The sequence below is a fragment of the Passer montanus genome, unplaced genomic scaffold, assembly GCF_014805655.1.
Source record: "Passer montanus isolate IOZ18808 unplaced genomic scaffold, ASM1480565v1 scaffold40, whole genome shotgun sequence".
Classification (NCBI taxonomy): Eukaryota; Metazoa; Chordata; class Aves; order Passeriformes; family Passeridae; genus Passer; species Passer montanus.
In genome coordinates this window covers 2,555,029-2,573,240 of record NW_024368819.1, presented here as the reverse complement: position 1 = coordinate 2,573,240, position 18,212 = coordinate 2,555,029, and the positions used below count along the sequence as shown (strand labels likewise).

General features: G+C 46.3%; 1 protein-coding gene across 6 annotated transcripts in view; it reads right to left on the bottom strand.

The window, feature by feature from the left end:
* Nucleotides 1-5,562: 5,562 nt before the first annotated feature.
* The window catches only part of MEIS1 (Meis homeobox 1), a 108,042-nt gene continuing 95,392 nt past the window's right edge, over nt 5,563-18,212 (bottom strand). For 3 of the 6 annotated variants that reach the window (XM_039718926.1, XM_039718927.1, XM_039718925.1), the window contains exons 10-12: nt 11,247-11,305; nt 9,961-10,050; nt 5,563-7,124 (exon numbers count right to left, since the gene is read on the bottom strand). In XM_039718926.1, the coding sequence (XP_039574860.1) occupies nt 6,841-7,124; nt 9,961-10,050; nt 11,247-11,305 (433 nt within the window). In that variant the 3' untranslated portion in view covers nt 5,563-6,840. Of the gene's footprint in view, nt 7,125-9,251; nt 9,430-9,590; nt 9,687-9,960; nt 10,051-11,246; nt 11,306-18,212 lie in introns of all 6 variants that reach the window. The other 3 variants (XM_039718929.1, XM_039718928.1, XR_005628618.1) reach the window with 2 other exon arrangements.

The window sequence follows — 18,212 nt, the reverse complement described above, 5'->3', positions numbered from 1 at the left end:
TTTGTGGGCATCCCCCAGCCCAGTGTCCACCTGTGGACATTCCCCGAGTGGGTTTTCCCCGTGGGCAGCCCCCAGGTAGGTGTCCCCCAGGGACACCCCCTGCCAGCAGGTGGGACCCCCCCCCCTTTGGGACCATCCCGCTCCTACACCGCCACCCCAGTCCTTCTATCCCTACCCCGGCCCACGGGGATGCTCCTCGCTTGTTAGGGGCTGAACCTTGACCACCCCTTTTTCTTGTGTGAGGGGTTTTTGTTTTGTTTTTTGGGGTTTTTTTTTTTTGGTGGGGGGAACGCTGGGGGGCCGGGGAACAGCCCCAGAGCAGAGGCTCAGCAGAGAAGGAAAGCACTGCCGCTGCGCCAGGGAGATTTCACCACGGCTCCCTGACTCCCGCTGCCTTTCTGGTTCTTTCCCCCCCTATTCCATAGGTAAATGTCCACGCAATAATATTTATTTACACTCAGGATGCTGCACGTATTTTTTTAAATTGTATTTTACCGGGGCGATTCCTTCTTGCTTTTAAAACAAGCGGCTTGGAAAAATATTCCCATTTGGGGCAGGAGCAAAGGAGAGGAAAAGGAGGGGTGGAAGCATTTTTATTTATACCTTTGACATTTAAAAGAGCATAATTAATTTGTCCTGCTTGCATTAACATTGTTGAGGAAGGTTTCAGAAAGCAAACCAGCAAAGGGAAGGGGGGAGGAAAAATAGAAGCTCGCCTAGAAAGCTTAGGATTTTTTTTCCCTCTTTCAGATGTGTAATCAATCATTCGAGTAGGAGGCAGCAAAATTGTAAAGATTCGATAGATTAAAATGCAAATGAAAGGTAGAAAAAGAAACATTAACATGGCAATCAAAGATTTAATAATCGTAAATCACGGTGGGGTTTTTTTGTTGCAGCTGCAGTTTGTGTGTTTTTTATGTTTTAATCATGTTCGTTCTATAAATAAATAATTTCTGAAACGAGACTAATTTTTCACTATTTTAACCGTGGGCTATGGCACTAAATATTTTTTTTAATGTATGGAACTCCAGATTGCAAACTATCAGACTAGGAAAAGGGAAAAGATAGCTAAGTTGGATTAGTTCACATTTGAAATTTTAAGTATAATGTCTCTGCAGTGCCGACCGCTTCACTTCCCAATTGAAATCCTTATAAAGTTTATTTGGAATCATGAATGTTTACGTACAGGCAGACAACCGGCGATTTTTTACAAGGCTAATGGTAGCTCAAACCCTCATTTCTGGAGGAAATATGGGAAAAAAAATATATATATGTGTGTGTGTGTGTCTGTATGTATTTTTTTTTCCTTTTCCCTATATGTGTACATATAGGAAAAAGAACAATAACACTTAGGCTGTATTACCTCCAAATTAAAGCGTTGCTAAATTTCCAAGGGAAGATTAAAGAGGGGGAAACCTGGGGAGAGAGCTGGTCAATACGGTGAAGGAGAAGCAGGAGAGTATTTGCTCTCCCCCCTCGGTTTAGCGCGGCTCCTGAAAGGGACGCTCCGGGACTGCCTAGGATGGCTGTGGCAAAACCAGCATCCTTCTGCTCTGGCTCACACGGGCTCGGCTTTGGTACCCCCAAGTCCCGGGTTATGGGGTGCACCGGCTCGTCCTCTGGGAAAACGGCTGGGAAATAATTCTTTGAACTTTTGGGCTCAGTGGATGGAGTTCATTTTGCGCGGCGAAGAGGGGGAAAAAGGAGTTAATCTTTACTTCGTTGGTAATCTTTATAGAGCCGAGGGAGAGGGAAGGGAGAGGAGGAAAATCCCCCGTGGGCTGCTCCGGTTTGGGGGCTTGCGGCAGCGCTGCCGTCTCTAAAGAGCGCTCGGCGAAAGGAAACCGGTACAAAAACCAGCTGAACGCGGAAAACGAGCCGCCTTTCTGGGACCTTCTCCTCCTCGCCGAGGGGGCCCATGCCCGTGCCGTTCCCCCCTCCCCAGCTCCTCCGGTGCGCCCGGCAGCGCTCCCCGCCGCCGGACCTTTCCCCGGGGCGGCCGCCGCTCCGCGCCGCGGGGCCCCGCGCATCCCCCGCGGCCGAGGGAATACTGCCGGGAAGGGCCGCGGGGAGCCCCACCGCAGCACCCCGCACCGCAGTCCTCCATGCGGTACTCGGGATTCGGGGGCAGAATCCACCAGTGGGTTTTTTCCCCAGCCAAATCACTTTATACCCTCTTTAATTTTTTCCCCTTGCTAGAGCCCTATTTTTTCCTCCCCGCTTCCTCTCCCCGGATCGGGGGGTCCCAGCAGGACGGCCCCGCCGGGAGCTGCACTGGCTCCGCACGCCGGCTGCCGGGGCCGCGCTCCGGGCGCTGCCCGGGACTCGCTGTCTGCCAGGCGGGGAGCGGGCCGGGGGCTCCGGGCCCGGGGGGTCCGGGGGGGCCCCGCCGCCTCCCGCAGCCCCTGACCCCGGCATGCACGGAGCGGTTCCATTGATCATCCCGGCCCGCCACCCCCTCCCTTTATGAGATAATGCAATTACAAACATCAATAAGGAGCTGCGAGGGGAATCATTATGCGGTGACAGTGATAAATGACGGTGCAGAAATAGCATGCTTTTTTTTTTTTTTTTTTTCCCTAACAATCCAGGGGCTTTGGGGGCTGAGCACAGTCACCAAGGTAACAGATGACATCCAAAATGGCACCAAAGGAAAAAAATGAACAGTCTTTCTTTTGCCTTTCACTCTTTTCGCCCTGCTCTTCCAAAAGAGTTAGTTGGGGCTTTGGAAGCAGCTGCCACACAGGCATGCGGGTATTTCCACACGCATTAAAGGGCCGGGGAAGGCTTGCTGGCTGTCACACACAAAGCACCAGCCCGGCCCGGGAGCTGAGCAGCCACCTCCAGGAGGCACCGGGAGCTCCCACCCCAGGCGCGATCGCCCCCGCTCCGCTCCGCGCCGCGCACCGCCCGTCCCTGCCCGCGGCCGGGGACAGCCGCCTCCTCCCGGCCCGCGGGAAACGTCCGTTCCATTTTATACACGAATAGAAATAGAAATAGAAATATATATACGTTATCGTCACGGGCGGCGTAGCAAGGTCAGGGGAGGAGAAAAATATTTTTCTGTTTTCCACGCAGGTTTAGGACGCGCGGAGCGAGACGCCAGTAGCGGGAACTTTACTCGCAACAGCGCCAGGGCTGGAAATATTCACAGCGCGGCCGAAAAGTGCCGCTTCTGAGCCCAAAAGTGCCTGTGGCTGCGGGTGGCACGGCCGAGCCGGCAGGGCAGGCACAGCCCACGCGAGTCCCTCTGCCTGGAGTGGGACTCGGCTGGAATTTGCTGTCCCTCGAAAAAACCCGCTTGGGGGTTGTGGGTGCCCATCCCAGACGCAGGGCAGGCCCCGCGCAGCAGTGCGCTCAAATTCCGCGCAGAGGAGATTCTGGCCCCTCTCCAGCCTCTGTGAAAGGGTGGGAAGGAAGAGCGCTGCGCTCGCCTTGCGCGGCAGCGCACGCACCCCCCCTCCACGGGGGAGGCGCAAAAATAAAGGGGGACGCGGGAAATCGGGACCAATATTTTAAAAAAAGAAAAAAAGAAAAAAAAAACCACACAAAAAACCCCAAAACCCAAAAAAAACAACAGAAAAAAAAAAAACCCACAAAAAACCCCAAAACCCAAAAAAACAAGAAAAACCAAACTAAAACCAGGAAAACAGAGCGTCGCTGAAGGCTGCGCAAACTTTAGTCCGGCAACGCGCAACATCCGCGGCGCTCCGCGGGCGGCCCCGAAGCCCCCGCACTGCCCCCCCGCGTCACTCTCCCGAGCCCCCAAGAGATGGCAGTCGAAGACGGCTTTCCTCCTCCTCCTCCTCGTCCTCCTCCTCCTCGGCGGCGGGCAGCGGCAGGACGGCGGGGCTGCGAGCCGCTCCCGCACTGCGCCCCCGCGCAGCGCCGCGCAGCGCCGCGGGACGCGCAGCCTCCGGGGCCGGGTGAGCAGCGGAGGCGCAGCAGGGCGGCCCTGCCCGGGCCCCTCCGGGCCCCCCCGGTGCGGTGAAAGGAGGGTAGCTAGGAAACAGCGAGCGGCCCGAAAAGGCGGAATTTCCAACGTGTAAAATGTTCTTAACGGAGCCATTGAGAGAGTGCAATAAGGCGTGAGGGGGAACTAATCTTCCCATTTAAATGTTTGTGGCAATTTTATCTAAATGAATTTTAATGCTAAACGAGGGATAATTCCCTATTTGTAACCCGTTTACTTCTCTTTCCTGTGCCTCTGAAGCTGTCTAACATCATGCGATGAACAATAACAATAAAAATACTGTCAAGGCATATTCTTCATTTTGAATGTGTTATAATTACAGCTGATTAAATGTCTTGGGATGTAATCGTGGGTTTAATTTGAAATGTGCCCCCCTCCAAAAAAAAAAAGGTCCCATGCAGGAAGGTCTGTGCCCCACTTCGCAGCGGCTGCGAGGAGAAGGGACGCGTGTGCCCTCGCCTGCGAGAGGGCGGTTTGTTTTTGTCTTTCAAGAAACCTTAAAAAACCCCAAAAAACCCAAACACGTAAAAACAAAACAAACAAAACGAAACAAAACCAAAGGAGAAAAAAAAAAAAAAGAAAAAAAAAAAAGCGAGCCCCGTTCATCCACGTTTTGGCAGAAAAATGTCACTACTCCGGCCTCACAAAGGAGGGATGTTCATCCTCCTTGGCGGTACAGCGGCCCTTTAAAAAAACGGGGGGAAAGGAGGAGAGGGGAAAAAAAGAAAAAAAAAAAAAAAGAGGGGGAGGAAGTCCCAGCCGGGGAGGAGAGGTCCCCCTTTGGTGGCCTGCTTCTTTCAGAAAGGTCTGCACTGCCTGCCTGCAGCTCTGCCTGCACCCCTGCCCAGCCCGGGGGCCCCCGGACTCTGCCCTGCAGCACGCCCGGGACACCTCCCGCGGGGGGTGCCGGCTGCCTTGGGAGAGGCTGGGGGGGGGTTGCATTATTTCGCCTTAATTAAGATATTTGTGTCGTTTTCCTAGCCCCGGGAATCTCAATTTTTTTCTTCTATAGCTGCGAGTTGAAGCAAAGGAGGTCTCGCAGCCTGCACGGGCGGGCTGGGCGCTCCCATTCCTGGCTGTGGGGCAGAAAGCACAAACGCGAGAGGAAATTGGCTAATGAGGGTCGGCGCTGGCCTTGCTCGCAGAGGTCCAGCAGCACCCCGTCCCCCTACAGATACGCACTGCCCAGCAATGTTTGCCAAGTTTTGTTTTCCTCCTTCCTCAGTATGCTCAATTCCAGTAAGAAACTCAGTAATTTGAACTGTGTATTAGGCTATAATTTGGGAGGGAGAGGTGGTAACACTATTTACAAATTTCTGTCCAATAATGCCCTACGATATTACATTTATTAAAAGGCAACAGTTCCCATCCTGACAATTTACAGTGCAAGTTCCAAGGAAGTTTCTTTATGCAGCGTAGCATTACTTTTACATTCTTTAAATATGAAGCTGATATTTAAACAGCAAATGATAGGTAACATCTCCAGAGCCAGCTGAATTTTGTAGCTGCTCGGCTCTCAGCCTGGGATAGAATGGCTACAAATACTGCATGGGGACAGGAAACAAATTTTGCAAGCAGTGGAGTCACCATGACAAAAAATAATTTGTTTTTATTTTAGATTCAGATTTCATTACTGCACTCAAACTACTACAACTGGGCTTTGAGTTATTATACAATCCAAACTGTTTCAATCAGAAACTCTAAGACTCAGTGTGCAATGATTATTATTAATAATAATTAGCTCCTTGGTTTCTTGATAGAAAAAGGCTATCAACAAGCATTTGTTTAACCACAACAAAAGTATAATTAGCTTATCCCACTTAGTAAATCTGTATGCATGCCAACTCATACCAAACTGCTACTTTTACAAAAAATTGCAATAATACAGATCATTTTTCCAGTCCTTTTTGCACAAAATTTATTTACAATGTATACATAAATGCTCCATGATGGGACTATGGAAAAAAAAATGCACACATGACCGATGTCTTGCCCAGAAAGAAAGTCAACATATTAAAAATAAATCTTCAGTCCATGTTTTGAGCTGCATAAAACAGGAAGTGATGTACAAGGTGATGGTTGCTGCATGGGGACAAGGATGCTCTGATGTGACAATTAGGCTTCAAATACACTGCCTTTCCGTTTCCATGCTTCCTCCTACCAGTCTCCTTAAGACACTGCCTGCAACAGCTGATTAATCATTGTTGATGACTTCAGTTTTTCCCATCCTTCCCGATTTACATCTGTTCAGGCCAATTCAAATATGGTGAGTAAATGAATTAGACATGCAAATTCACGCCCCAGGCTAGAAAGAGAGAGAGGGAGAGAGATGGGGAGAAAGGCAGAGAAAGGGAAGAAAGACGGACAGAGGAGGAGAGGGAGGGGGGAGAGAGAGAGTGTGCATGGCTGAAATCCTAGGATAGAAGAAAGATTCTTCTGCCTGACATAGTTATTTTAATGCTCTAAAAATCCTGCAAATAAGCCCTTTCTGTCATTTGCAGGATAAGTGTAAGGCTTCTTTTTTAATGTAAGGAGGCTTCTGGAGGAAGTGAAGAGCTATGGAAACAACACACATAGTGTGGAAAAATTTCACATTTTTTTTAAAAAATCTATAAGAAACAACGTAATATGGATAACAGTATAATAGCATTTTACAATATTTCACTCTTTGTTTTCTTAATGTCTTATATAGGTATTCAGCATGTCCCCAGAAGTTGACTTCAGTTGGTGTTTTCCTGCTTTTCAGGGTCCCTGTGAAGAATTGGAACGTCCCTTGGTCCAAAGTTGACGCAAGAACTCCATAGTCATTGCAGAAAGACAATGTTTGAAATCTACCATCGCTGCAGACAACGTGTATTTCCCTTAAGCTACTGAGCATGAATGTCCATCACTTGTCCGCTCACTGCTGGCTCGCCGGTATGAAGCATTGTGGGGCTTGATGCTGACATGGGCATTCCAGGGTGGGGTGGTCCTCCATGCATCATCATCGCTGGGTGGTGAGGGTGTCCAGGAATGTAGGTATGCATGGGGGGGCCATGACGCAGCTGAGCAGGATGGGGGGGCATCTGGGGCGGCGTATAGCTTGGCTGTCCCATATTCATACCCATTGGACTACCCCGAGACACATAATCCCCTGGCATACTTTGCAGCCCTGCAAAGGAAGAGAAAGAGGTGGCGGTGAGTGGTGGGGACCGGCTGTGGCATCGGGCCGCGAAGCTGCTCCGCTCGGGCGCGGGGAGGCCGGGCTCCAGCCCCAGGCGGGAAGCGGAGTCGTGGGCGCGCGAGCGCCCTCGGCTCTGTGGAGTTGGGAGTCTGCGCGTGGACTCGCAGTGACGGCAACAGGAATGGCCCCCAGGTCAGAAAGAACCCCCGAGAACATCCTCCCCCTTCCAAATACAGAGTTTTTGGAGACAAAACAGCTTTCTGCTTTTATGGTTAGGAATGTATGCAATGGGGATGCTCCTGATCTCGAAGCATGCCAGAGGCGGCGCCAGCCTGAGGATGGCTAATGCCACACGGAGGGCACTCAGGTGGGCTCCATTCCCCATGGCCTTCCTCCAGCCACCAGCCTTTGCCTTCCCACTTTTAAAAGCACACTGGGAATACAAGGCAGAGAATCTGCAGCAGCTAACGAGGGACTTGGGAGGAGCGATGGGTTAAATAGGTGTCAAGGTTTATCAACAGCTATTTATTTAGCTCTTGAGCCTGATCTCTTGGAATCTGTCCCAAATATTTGTGCCATTCAAAGAGATGCAATCCAGCAAGGACATACATCACTGAACAAAGGCCTCATATGAAGCCGAAATTGATAGGATTACTAAGTATGATTGCTAAATCAAACTCGTATTTTTAGAGACATTAAAAATATATGCATAATCAATAACAGTTATCAATTATTTCTTTACCCCCCTGATCACCTCTGGTTGCAGACGCCCAACTCAGTCAAACCTTTCAGTGGGTTTGGGAGAACAATAAGAAAAAAATTGGACCTAAAACAATAAAACCTCCTGCTTTCTGTGGGCCTCTGCCTTCTGCTTGGATTGCTGTAGCTGATGGGAACTGACAGGTGTATTGTTTCGGAGAGCTATAAGCTCCATAATCATCAAGGGTGAAAGGCATACGCTATTGCTAAGTAGGTTCAATTGGCTTTAGTTCTAAGTAAGAGCGCGCTGTGAATGCGCCGAACACCTTGGAATCAGGTCTCAAGGCTCTAGCAATGAATAGCTGCTTAATCTAGCCTAAAGGAACAGTTTTGAACTAATGAAAATTGCTTATAAAATATACTGTACTCACAGCTCTTTAATCAAAAAAGATGATAATATTTTTTGTAATAACCTATTAATTTAATTGGTCACGAAGCATAAAATACATCATTTAAATTTAATTGACCCAGAAACTAAGAAACAATATTTAAATTAACTAAGCTAGAAATTTTCATGATGAGGTAATAAGGCTATTGCATTCCCAAGCTCAGAGGAATGTTTTCACAGCTAATTGTTAAAACTTAGTTTTGACTTGGGCTCAGAGAAGACTACTACGAAATACACTTGCCCTGGGTAACTTCAAACCCTATGTTAATATAGGCTGGGGGCACAACAAAGATGCTGAAATAACTCTTTTAACTCCAGAAAAAGAGCAAGGGAAATAGAATCAGGCACCATTTAAACATGGTACCAAGTGTCTTGGTGTTTCAAACCACTTTACTATTAAGAAAAAAACAAAACAAAAACCAAAAATTTGTATAATGTATTTTTCCCTAGAAAAAGACAAGAGGGGGGAAAAAAACTGGGACAGTTTTTCTAGGCTTCCTTTGCGAGGTCTGCCACTGAAGATTGCATTAATGATCTCTATTTTTGTATACTGAATAAGTCAAATCCATTTGTCACACTGCAAGTGATGGCATACTTAATTTGGATATAGTCAATTAGCCTGGGCTAAGCTCCATAGCCTGCTGCGCACACCTCTATTTTGTATTCTCTCTTTTTCCTTTGCCACACGTAATCCCATTATGACGGACAGACAAAGAGAAATAAACTTGAAAAAAAAAAAGAAAAAAATCAAAGTTTCATCCATTGCTTTCCAAAATGCAACTAAGTGAAGCTGCTGGATTTTGCTTGGTTTTTTTTTTCCTACCCCATGAGAAGTCTCTGTTTGGCTTTTTTGGTGTCTTGCAGGTTAGCGGGAGAAATGTAACTCATGCATCAACTGCGGTTAGACAGATTTATGACACTTTGGGGACATGCTCTTTCCTCTCCCTGTGCTGCTGCAGACCGCTTACATTTTGCAAATCAGTCTGTTGCCAAGACGACGGGCTCCCCCACCTCCCTGGCTGCTCCTTGTTTTGTCATGTGCTCGGGGATGGATAATAGCATCAATGTATGGCGGCGTCGATGTACGGCAGCGTCAATGTACGGCGCGCGCGCGCGCGGGGGGTTTGGGAGCTTGGAAAGCTTGAGCTGAACCAGAGGGAGAGAAAACCCAAAGGAGCCCAGGCGTAGGATGGATGGATGGAAAGGAAGGAACAAGCATGAGGCTATGGGCAGGGAGAACATAGGGAAATGCAAGAAGACAAATATCCCTCGGACAAAGTGAGAACAAAGACCTCGTTTGTACTTACTTCCCCCTGGCTTTGCCATTGGTTACCTAGGTGAAGGTTACATGTAGTGCCACTGCCCCTCCATGCCCATATTCATGCCCATTCCACTCATAGGTCCTAGAGGGAGATAAAAATCCAAGAAGATGCCAGAAAATGAGCAAAGTCAACAGATAGCGCCAAAAGCCCCTTTCCAAATCACAGCACGGCAGAGGGTCCAGGACCGCTCGAGCAAGGAGACGCCCGGTTTCCCTCGGTGGTGTGGAAGGCAGGCAGAAGACAGGTGAGGCAAGCAGGCAGCGGGGACGGCGGCAGAGGGCAGAGGGAGGTGTGTTTACCTGTGCTGGTGTGACCAAGGCCACCCGTGAGCGGGCGATGCTGCCCGGGGGCTTACCTGGTGCTCGGATGCCCATGTGCTGCTGGCCATCCATCACGAAACCTCCCATCGGCTGCCCGTCGGGGTTATAGGGTGTTCCTTGACTTACTGCAAAGGTGCAGAACATTTCTTTTTAGCAACAGCCAATACGGCCACCTCTTCCCATGGCATTGGGACACAATCCCCCCACCCAAAGGCTATCAATGCTGGCTCTAAAAAGAGGGGAAAACATCTACTGTGTGAATGTTGGACTAACAGGCGTACTTGGTTTTGGCCTAATTTTCTTCTGCAAGTTTGGAAATGAAGTTAGCAAACTGAAATCTTGAGACATGAGGAGCCCCGGCTCCAGCTGCTGCCGCTGCTGACGTCAATGCAAAAACCTGTATAGGAGCCGGATTTTATGGCTGGAATAGTCACACTGAAATCTCAGTGTGTTAAATTACACCCTTGTGCCTTCAAAGGGCAGGACCTGAACACGTCCATGCCAGATATTTACGTCTAATGACAAATAATCAAATGTACTTGAAGAGGAAGTGTGGCCCAAAGGCATCTTGGACAACGACAGATTTGGAGAGTTTGGCAGGGAGACTCGGAAAACAAAACCAACTGGGAATAATGGACTATGATAATCCTTGATGGCAAATACCCACAGAGAGCTGCAAGACAAGATCCCAAATAGAACCAATGTGTGGAAACTTAAGGTCTTTAAAAAAAATAGAAATGAGTAACCCCAAAGTAAACAGCAAATGCTCAGCAGTCCCCAAAGAAGAGCCAAGGGACAAAAGAGCCCTATGCAAGTCCCACTACCTGAACTGGAGGTTTTCAATGTACGTTAAAAGCTGGCTTCAGTAGTAAGCTGGCTTGGGTTATTAAAGCACATAAAGCTCTACCTCATTGAATGCCTTTGAACTTTACTGAGTCCCACAAGTGATTCTGACCCCTTTGCCCTTTTGACAGGTAATAAAGTTTACAGCAATTCCACACCAAGCCATGCACCAGGGAGTGGTCACAGGAACAGAAAGAGCTGGGAAGGAAAACTCCAAACAATGACTAAAAAATACAAGAATAATTTGGATCTTGTACAGAAAATCCGGCCATGGAACAGAGCATTTTAGTTTCCCTTTTTGAATTTTCAATGTCTTTTTTTTCCCCCAATTATTAGAGTCCAAATGAAAGAAATTTTGTTGCAGTTTAATTGTCAGTCACTCCCAGCATTCATTTCTCATTTATTTACCAGGTACTGGACCTCCTGGTGAATGGCTTTTGCCTGTGTGGCTTGAATACAGTTACTACTGGGGACTTGCCTGCTCGATTGGACTGGTCTATCATGGGCTGAACTATTCTTCTTCTAGCATTAATAAACCTGCAAGAAAAAAGAGGAAAGCAAATGGTTAGGGAAGGGATGTCTTCCACCCATCCCCAAGCCCTCTCATCCTACTGTGGTGCTCTCCATCAGGCTGCATGGGGATGCAAATACTGCTAAACCTCTAACCCTGATGACCTTTGAGAGCACAACCTTGGGGTTTCCAAGCTGATTTATGTTTGCCTGCTTTTTACCACAGTCAGACACTTCCATTTCATCTTTTCATGGGGGAATTAGCCGAGTTTTCAGGAAACAATGCCAGCAACGCTCTTCTCAATACAGAATGGGGCACCAAAAAAAACAAAAAAGTGTGAAGCCGGCGAGATGCTCGTGAGGGCATCTGCTACCTCCCCCCTCATTAGTGTCATTTCTGCCTTATGTCCTTTGACTTCTTTTTCCAATTTTTTTCTTTATCAAAACCTGTCCCTACCTCTTGCAAACCTAATTCCCTTTTAATGCCCACTATTAAGATAATGAACTGTGATGGCAGAACCCCATCAAATGAGGGAACGTCTGGACTTTTATCACCACTAAGTCACACTGCTGGGGACTTCAGAGCCATGCATTCCTCCTAGCCATTTCTTGGTGGGCTTTTTCCCCCCTCCCTCTCTTTATGCAAAGTCTGAGGGGGTCAAGGCGAGGTCATAGCTTTACAGTAATTGAATTTATAATCCTGTTTTCTCCAGCTAGGCCTGACCATTTACAGCAAACATCTTGTTAAACTGTAATTACTGGACTACTGAAAATTCCCCCCCGAACAATGAAAAGAAGATCTTTGGAAATAACAAAAAAAAAGGGGGTACAGTCATTTTTAAAAATAGCTATCTGCAGCCCACTCTTTGCAGTTTTGTAGCTCTTCGCCTCAGTTAGTCCTGCAATGCTTATTTGGAAATATTCAAAATAATTTGGAGCAAAACAAAAGAAGGAGACAAGTACCCTGGTCTCCTCATGGTGCTGAAATCAGGAGGCTGGGAACCTGTCTGAATGAAGACCACTTGAAGAATCTCTCTTAAGATTTCACTCAGCAGAAAATTTACTTAAAATCCATTTGGAAAAAATCTACATTGAGACTTAGTCATGGTAAAGCTGCATAACCAGAGTTTGTGCTCTTTGTGAGAGAGAAAAAGAATAATAAAAATATGTATGCCATAATATTTACTAGTAAAGGAAGAAGTGTGAGTGTGGACTAAATCACAGCACACTTGCAAAATGGGAGAGGAAAGTCCACAAAGGGGTATTTGATGCTTGTTTTCATTGCCTTTGCTTGGGGTGGCTTAGCAGGAGCTCTTCTACCACAGAGATAAAGCCACTGGGATCTCTCCATGGGAATCAGCTCTGCCCACCCATTTGCCTTCACCAGAGGGGAGAAGAATAGCAAACCACTGCCCCATGCTGTTTCTTTTGCCCTCATCAAAGACCAGCACAGTGACTTCAGACTCCTCCTATCCCCCATTCCCCACTGACACCCATTACCCAAAGTTCTGCAAAAATTAATCAAGATGTTGAGTCTTTATCAAACCTGTCTTGAGGAAATGGGCTCAAAGGCACCAAACCTGGGTGCCAATCTGGAAACCTTACACCTGAACTAGGTCATGTTTTGTCAGCAACAGTATTGGATCAATTTTTTCTACACATTTCCAATAAACACACCCTCTCGACTCCAGCAAACAGTGTTGCAAATCAGTTTATCATTATCTTGTACAAACCATGAAAATTAGAATCATGTGAGCAGAAGGTTAGACTAATTCTCCTTTCTCATTATAAGCACAGGTGTAGCACAAACACCATGTGAAAAAAGCAATTAAAAAAAAACCTGCTTTTTTTTCCCCCATTAGCTGCCTTAGCACCATGACCAATTAGAAAATTGTTTAATATCTGTAATCTGCATTTGCAGAAAGTAATTTTCACAGTAACTCTTCGAAGTAAAACAACATCACAAAACCCTAGTGCCTCAGCCATTTCTTTTTGTGAGTCTGGCAAGGCTCTTGCTGTGTTTACTCCATCCTTCTCCTGCCCCACTGCTAGGACCTGGTAGCATGGCAGGAGGAGAGAGGTAGCTGTGAGAGTGACTGGTCACCAAAAAAACTTTTACCCCAAATAAATGCTGAGCAACATTAGGCATGTACAACCTCAACTTCACGACTTTTTCTTCCTTCTCCTCCAAACTACAAGCACTTTTAAGATGGAGGGGTGCCTCAAAATAATCAACTATACTATATACAGTACTGCTTATATACTAATATACTAGAATAAACTATATATCTACAGTTTACCCATAATTACGCACAAGATGTGCCTATGGTAAAACATAATCTCACCTGTTTCCCCATGCTGTGGTTTGGGATCTCTACTTTAAGAACATTTTACACACAGGTACTTAACAGTTATCTTCTTCCCACGCATTCGTGTAAGTATTTTCTATAAGTAGCAATTCTGCCAAACAGCTCAGTGTTTGGATGTCTTTGGGGGGAATTCAGACACAAGAACATTTTCCTTCTGGGCAAAGTAATAAAATGACATTCTTGCTCCTCCCACTAGAAGTCAAACGGAGGTCAGCTCCCCATCCTTGTATCTGTTTAAATAAACTGGTCCAGCTGTTTGTTTCCAGGATGCCCTTTAACCTTCTGTCCCATCCTCCCTGCCTTTGTAACACAACGCTTTACTTTGCATTATAGTAGACTCCAAACCACTGAGCATTTAAAAAAAAAAAGAAAAAAAGAAGAAGAAAGTATTCACTTTCAAGTTTCTTCCTGCATCCCAAACCTAGAATTTGTAAGAACCTATCAGATTAAAACAATTAATGTAGCTTGCCTTGAGAGAGCACAATACAGGCTGTGATGTTTATAAATCGCATTTGAAAACTTCTTGCAAGCAAAACTGCAAATTAGCTGTTGCTGCAGAAATATATAGGCATGTGGTTAATTTCTTCATACTCTCAGGTTTTTTTTTTCTTTGAGAGAAGGGCCAGGATATTTTGATCACTCTTTGAATTTCCAAAGTGCCAGGCTGATTTGAACATCAGCAAAAACAATGGAACAGAAAAGCTAAAAGGAATAATCTCCCTTCACATTTTCCCAAATGTTTATATTCACCTATCTTAAGAGAAAGAAACTCTAAATCACTCTAATCTTTAAAACTTCAGAGAAATCAGGACCTAAAAAAGGTATTTGCATACTACTACTGAAATGGAGTCAAAATACAATTTAGCATAAAACTTAAGACAGATGTAGAGCTTTACTCATGTGAGTAAAGAGCCAATCAGGCTGAAAGGCTTGCACGAAGGATTTTTCCCTACACCAGTGCTCTGTGTTACGGTATCTTTGCTCTGATGAGGAAGGGGATCTTTTGGTTTGAGTTTTTTGCCTCAAAAGAGTTGGATCAATAGTGGCACAACAACATAATATCCCTCAGTGTACAAGTTGCACTCAGCAAAGCGATGCCTTGGGCTGGCTTTTTTTTTCCCTTCCTCCTTTTTTTGTGGGGGGCGGACTTTTTTCTTTTGTTGTTTTGTTTTGTAAAGGGAAGGATCTGGCATGGAGAAAACATTTGAACAGTTGGGCAAACACAGGAGTTTGAAGTATTTCCTAATTTTTTCAAGTTAACTTTTCCTTGCTCTTTTCAGACGCATGGGATTGCACTTTCTGCCATGTCCCAAAAAGCAAGAAAAATCCAACAATTCCACCTGCATAACCCTAAAGGGAAGGAGGAAACCCTCTTCTCTCCCATTTGCATTTTACTAGGATGTTTTCTCTTAGGCTTCTCGCCTGGGGTCTGTCTGCAGAGGTCACCCAGGCAGACTCCCTGGTTGGTGCATCGCTGGTCCCACGGGTGAGCTCCAGCCCCAGCCCCGGGGATGCAGCAATCTGCCTCTGCACTCTGACCTTCAGCTTGGCCGCCCTCGCTGCCACGCACAAGTTTTGTTTCTTCTCAGCAAGAGGCTGCATGGCTGGTGATGACAAAAGACTTATTTTAGTTGGAAATTGGCTACAATAATAGCAGCCAGAGAGCAAGGATTTTCAGAGGGTCACCAAACCCTCCGAAAGGCACAGCTCGCTAGGGCTCAGGTTACAGCCCAAGTGACATTTTCCGCACAGATCTGTTCTTTCTCCCTTCCCCTTGTATTTCACTTCTGTTGAGTGAATAAAACAAGACCTTCCTCTGCTGTCACGAATTTCCAAAGTCACCTTTGCTCAAGAATCGACAGAGTGATTGTGGGGACTTCCAATTTGCAGTCTTTGAATGAAATTTTCCAGGACCAGCTGTCTGAAAGGAGATGCTGAGACTTCGCGGTCTATTGAATTTTTCTCTGTCCCCAGCCCTCCGAAATGAGGAGAGTTTCACACCATTACTGACTTCTGCTACTTGGAGTCACAGGCTGCTCCCTCTCAATATTGTCCCAAAGTGCTGCCTGCCAGAAGTCTGTGTTACACTAGCAGAGCCAAGAAATTCCCGAAAATCTCTCTGCCTCATTTTCTCCTTGAGCTCCTTCTAGCAAACCAGGCGTAAGAAGAATGAGAAGCCCACATTACCTACAAACCCCAGTGCTAAAAATCTCTCATGCCCCTCTGAAGAAAAACAGTATTCCTCTCGACAACAAACAAATCATCATTTTTGTAACAGATGCCAAAGTAAACATAGCACTGCAAACTGGCAAATAATTCACTTGTAAAACCAGTTGCACTCTTTTCTGCATAGTGGGATCCTTCATTTATACAGCAGCAAAACAACATTCTCTATTCAGCACTTAATTCCTCAACGCTTAACAGGTTTATCTCTAATAAAACCAATTTAAATGGAAAGTGTGCTATAAACCAAGATTATTACACTTCAGTAACTGCTTTATTCCTTATTTTAACATATTTTCATTTTTTTCTCTGTGTTTGTTTTCCAGAGATTTTTAAAGAGTCAGTTAAAGAAAAGCAAAAAAACCCCATACCAACACAGAAATTATTTCACCAAATACTTTCAAATGTTTTTTGAAAACAGCCTTGAAAATAGCAAGCTGCCTCTGTAATTATGAACAGAAAAAAATAAGTGCAGACTTTCGAATGGTAATCACATCTCCCCATCCCTAAAATGAGAAATAAATGTTAAAAGAGTGCTTACTGCTGTTATTAGAAAGTTCTGATCCTGAAGTCAGTTAGTGAGCTTAATGACCCGTAACTACCAGTCATTAGCAATCCATGCTCTCTGTACTCCCTTTATTTGTAAAGAAAAAAAAAATCCAAGACACTCAAGAAACTTTGTTCAATTTAAAGTCAAACCTTATGAAATCATGTTTGGCAACTTTTCTTGGTTTCTCCTCCTCCTCCTCACCAAAGACAGTTCAGGACTGCAATACATCATTTACAACACTGAATGGAGGTAGGGAGGGAAGAGAGTACAAGGGCTGCTCACCGCCCACTCCAGACACGTAATATTGGAATACACTCCAAAGGCAGAGAGCCCATCCATCAGGAGCATCAGAAAGGTCTCCTGAAAGATCCCCTCTTCCTCCCTCCCCTGCTGGCACAGCACCAGTGCCAGGGACTGTATATAGGGCTGAGGGGTGTCGCAAGACAATATTGGAGAGTGAATTAAATAAAATACTATGCAAAAACTAGTGATGAAAAACCACTAATTAGCTGACAAATTTGATGTAAAGCACTAATGAAAGCCATGTGTGGTTCTGCAATTTAGTTTTAAAAATAGCTTCTGACTTCAAGCATTACTATGTGACCCCACCAATGGATTCATGTTGTGCATTCAGAAAAGTTGCTCTCAAACAGGAGAGTGCTATCGAATCTCTCTCCAAACCAAGTCTGCTAATGCAGGGAGCATATCGAGGGCAAAAATAGAAAGCAGAGAGATGAGATCAGGTATGTGCTCCTTGTAAGAGAGCTGGCTATGCCCTACATTTTGGCTGGCCAAGCACGCACCAGCTCTACCTTTGGCCACCTCCCCTTCTCCCCAGCCCTTAAGCTTGGGAGCTTGGCAACTGTTCCAGTGCCTCACCACCCTCACAGGGAAGAATTTCTCCCTAATTTCTAAAGTAACCCCAGCCTGTTCCAATTTAAAACCACCCTCCTTGTCCAATCAGTACCAGTGCCATGGGACAAAATGCAGACATGGTGATTGCCTTGGGGTAGCAGTGAGCCTGGTGGTGGCCTGTCCTCTGGACACAGAAGGGATGGTTGATGGCTTTCTATTGAGCTGGGACCCTCAAGCTCCTGGCCCTGCTTCTTTTCCCTTGGCCCAAAAGCTCCCTTAGCCCCATCTCTCTGCAGGGATGTTTGAGGAGTCTTTCTAGGAGAGAGCTGGGCAGCAAACAATTCCAGTTTGCAAAATTTTGCCTGTTCTCCAGCAGGATGGAGCTAAGGCTTTTTTCTATTTATTTGGCTAGTTCTGAATGAAAATTATGGAAGGGTCTTGCTGGGGAGGAGTGAAGAGCTATTGTGCCTGGGGAAGGGATCCCTGGAGATATGCCTTTGTGCTCTGCCCATCCCCAATGCTCTTCTACATCACAGGTGAGCTGCTGTTGGCCTTTCTGGTATGCTCTCCTTCTCCTCCTCCTCCCCTCCCATCCATATATTCCTCTGAAAAAAGCTTAGCCAACGTGGAAGATTTCCAGTGAAAATCCAGATCCAGTATCCAGACATCTCCGCGACGATGCCAGGGAGTCAGAGCAGTGTTGCAGGTCTTGGCTGCACTGGGGAGAACTCTCAGCAACCTCATTCCCTGACACCACAATTCCCTCGGGGTGCAAAGCAGATGTAAACTCGCCCTCAGCAGCCAGATGATGTAAGGGGAAATCTTTACATGGCAAAGCGCCAGCGGAGCTGACCTCCCGTCTCTTCCCTGCTCCTAAATCCCAGCGCAGCTGTACTTTGCTGATCTCCATGTGCCACAATTAGCCTTTAAGGAATAT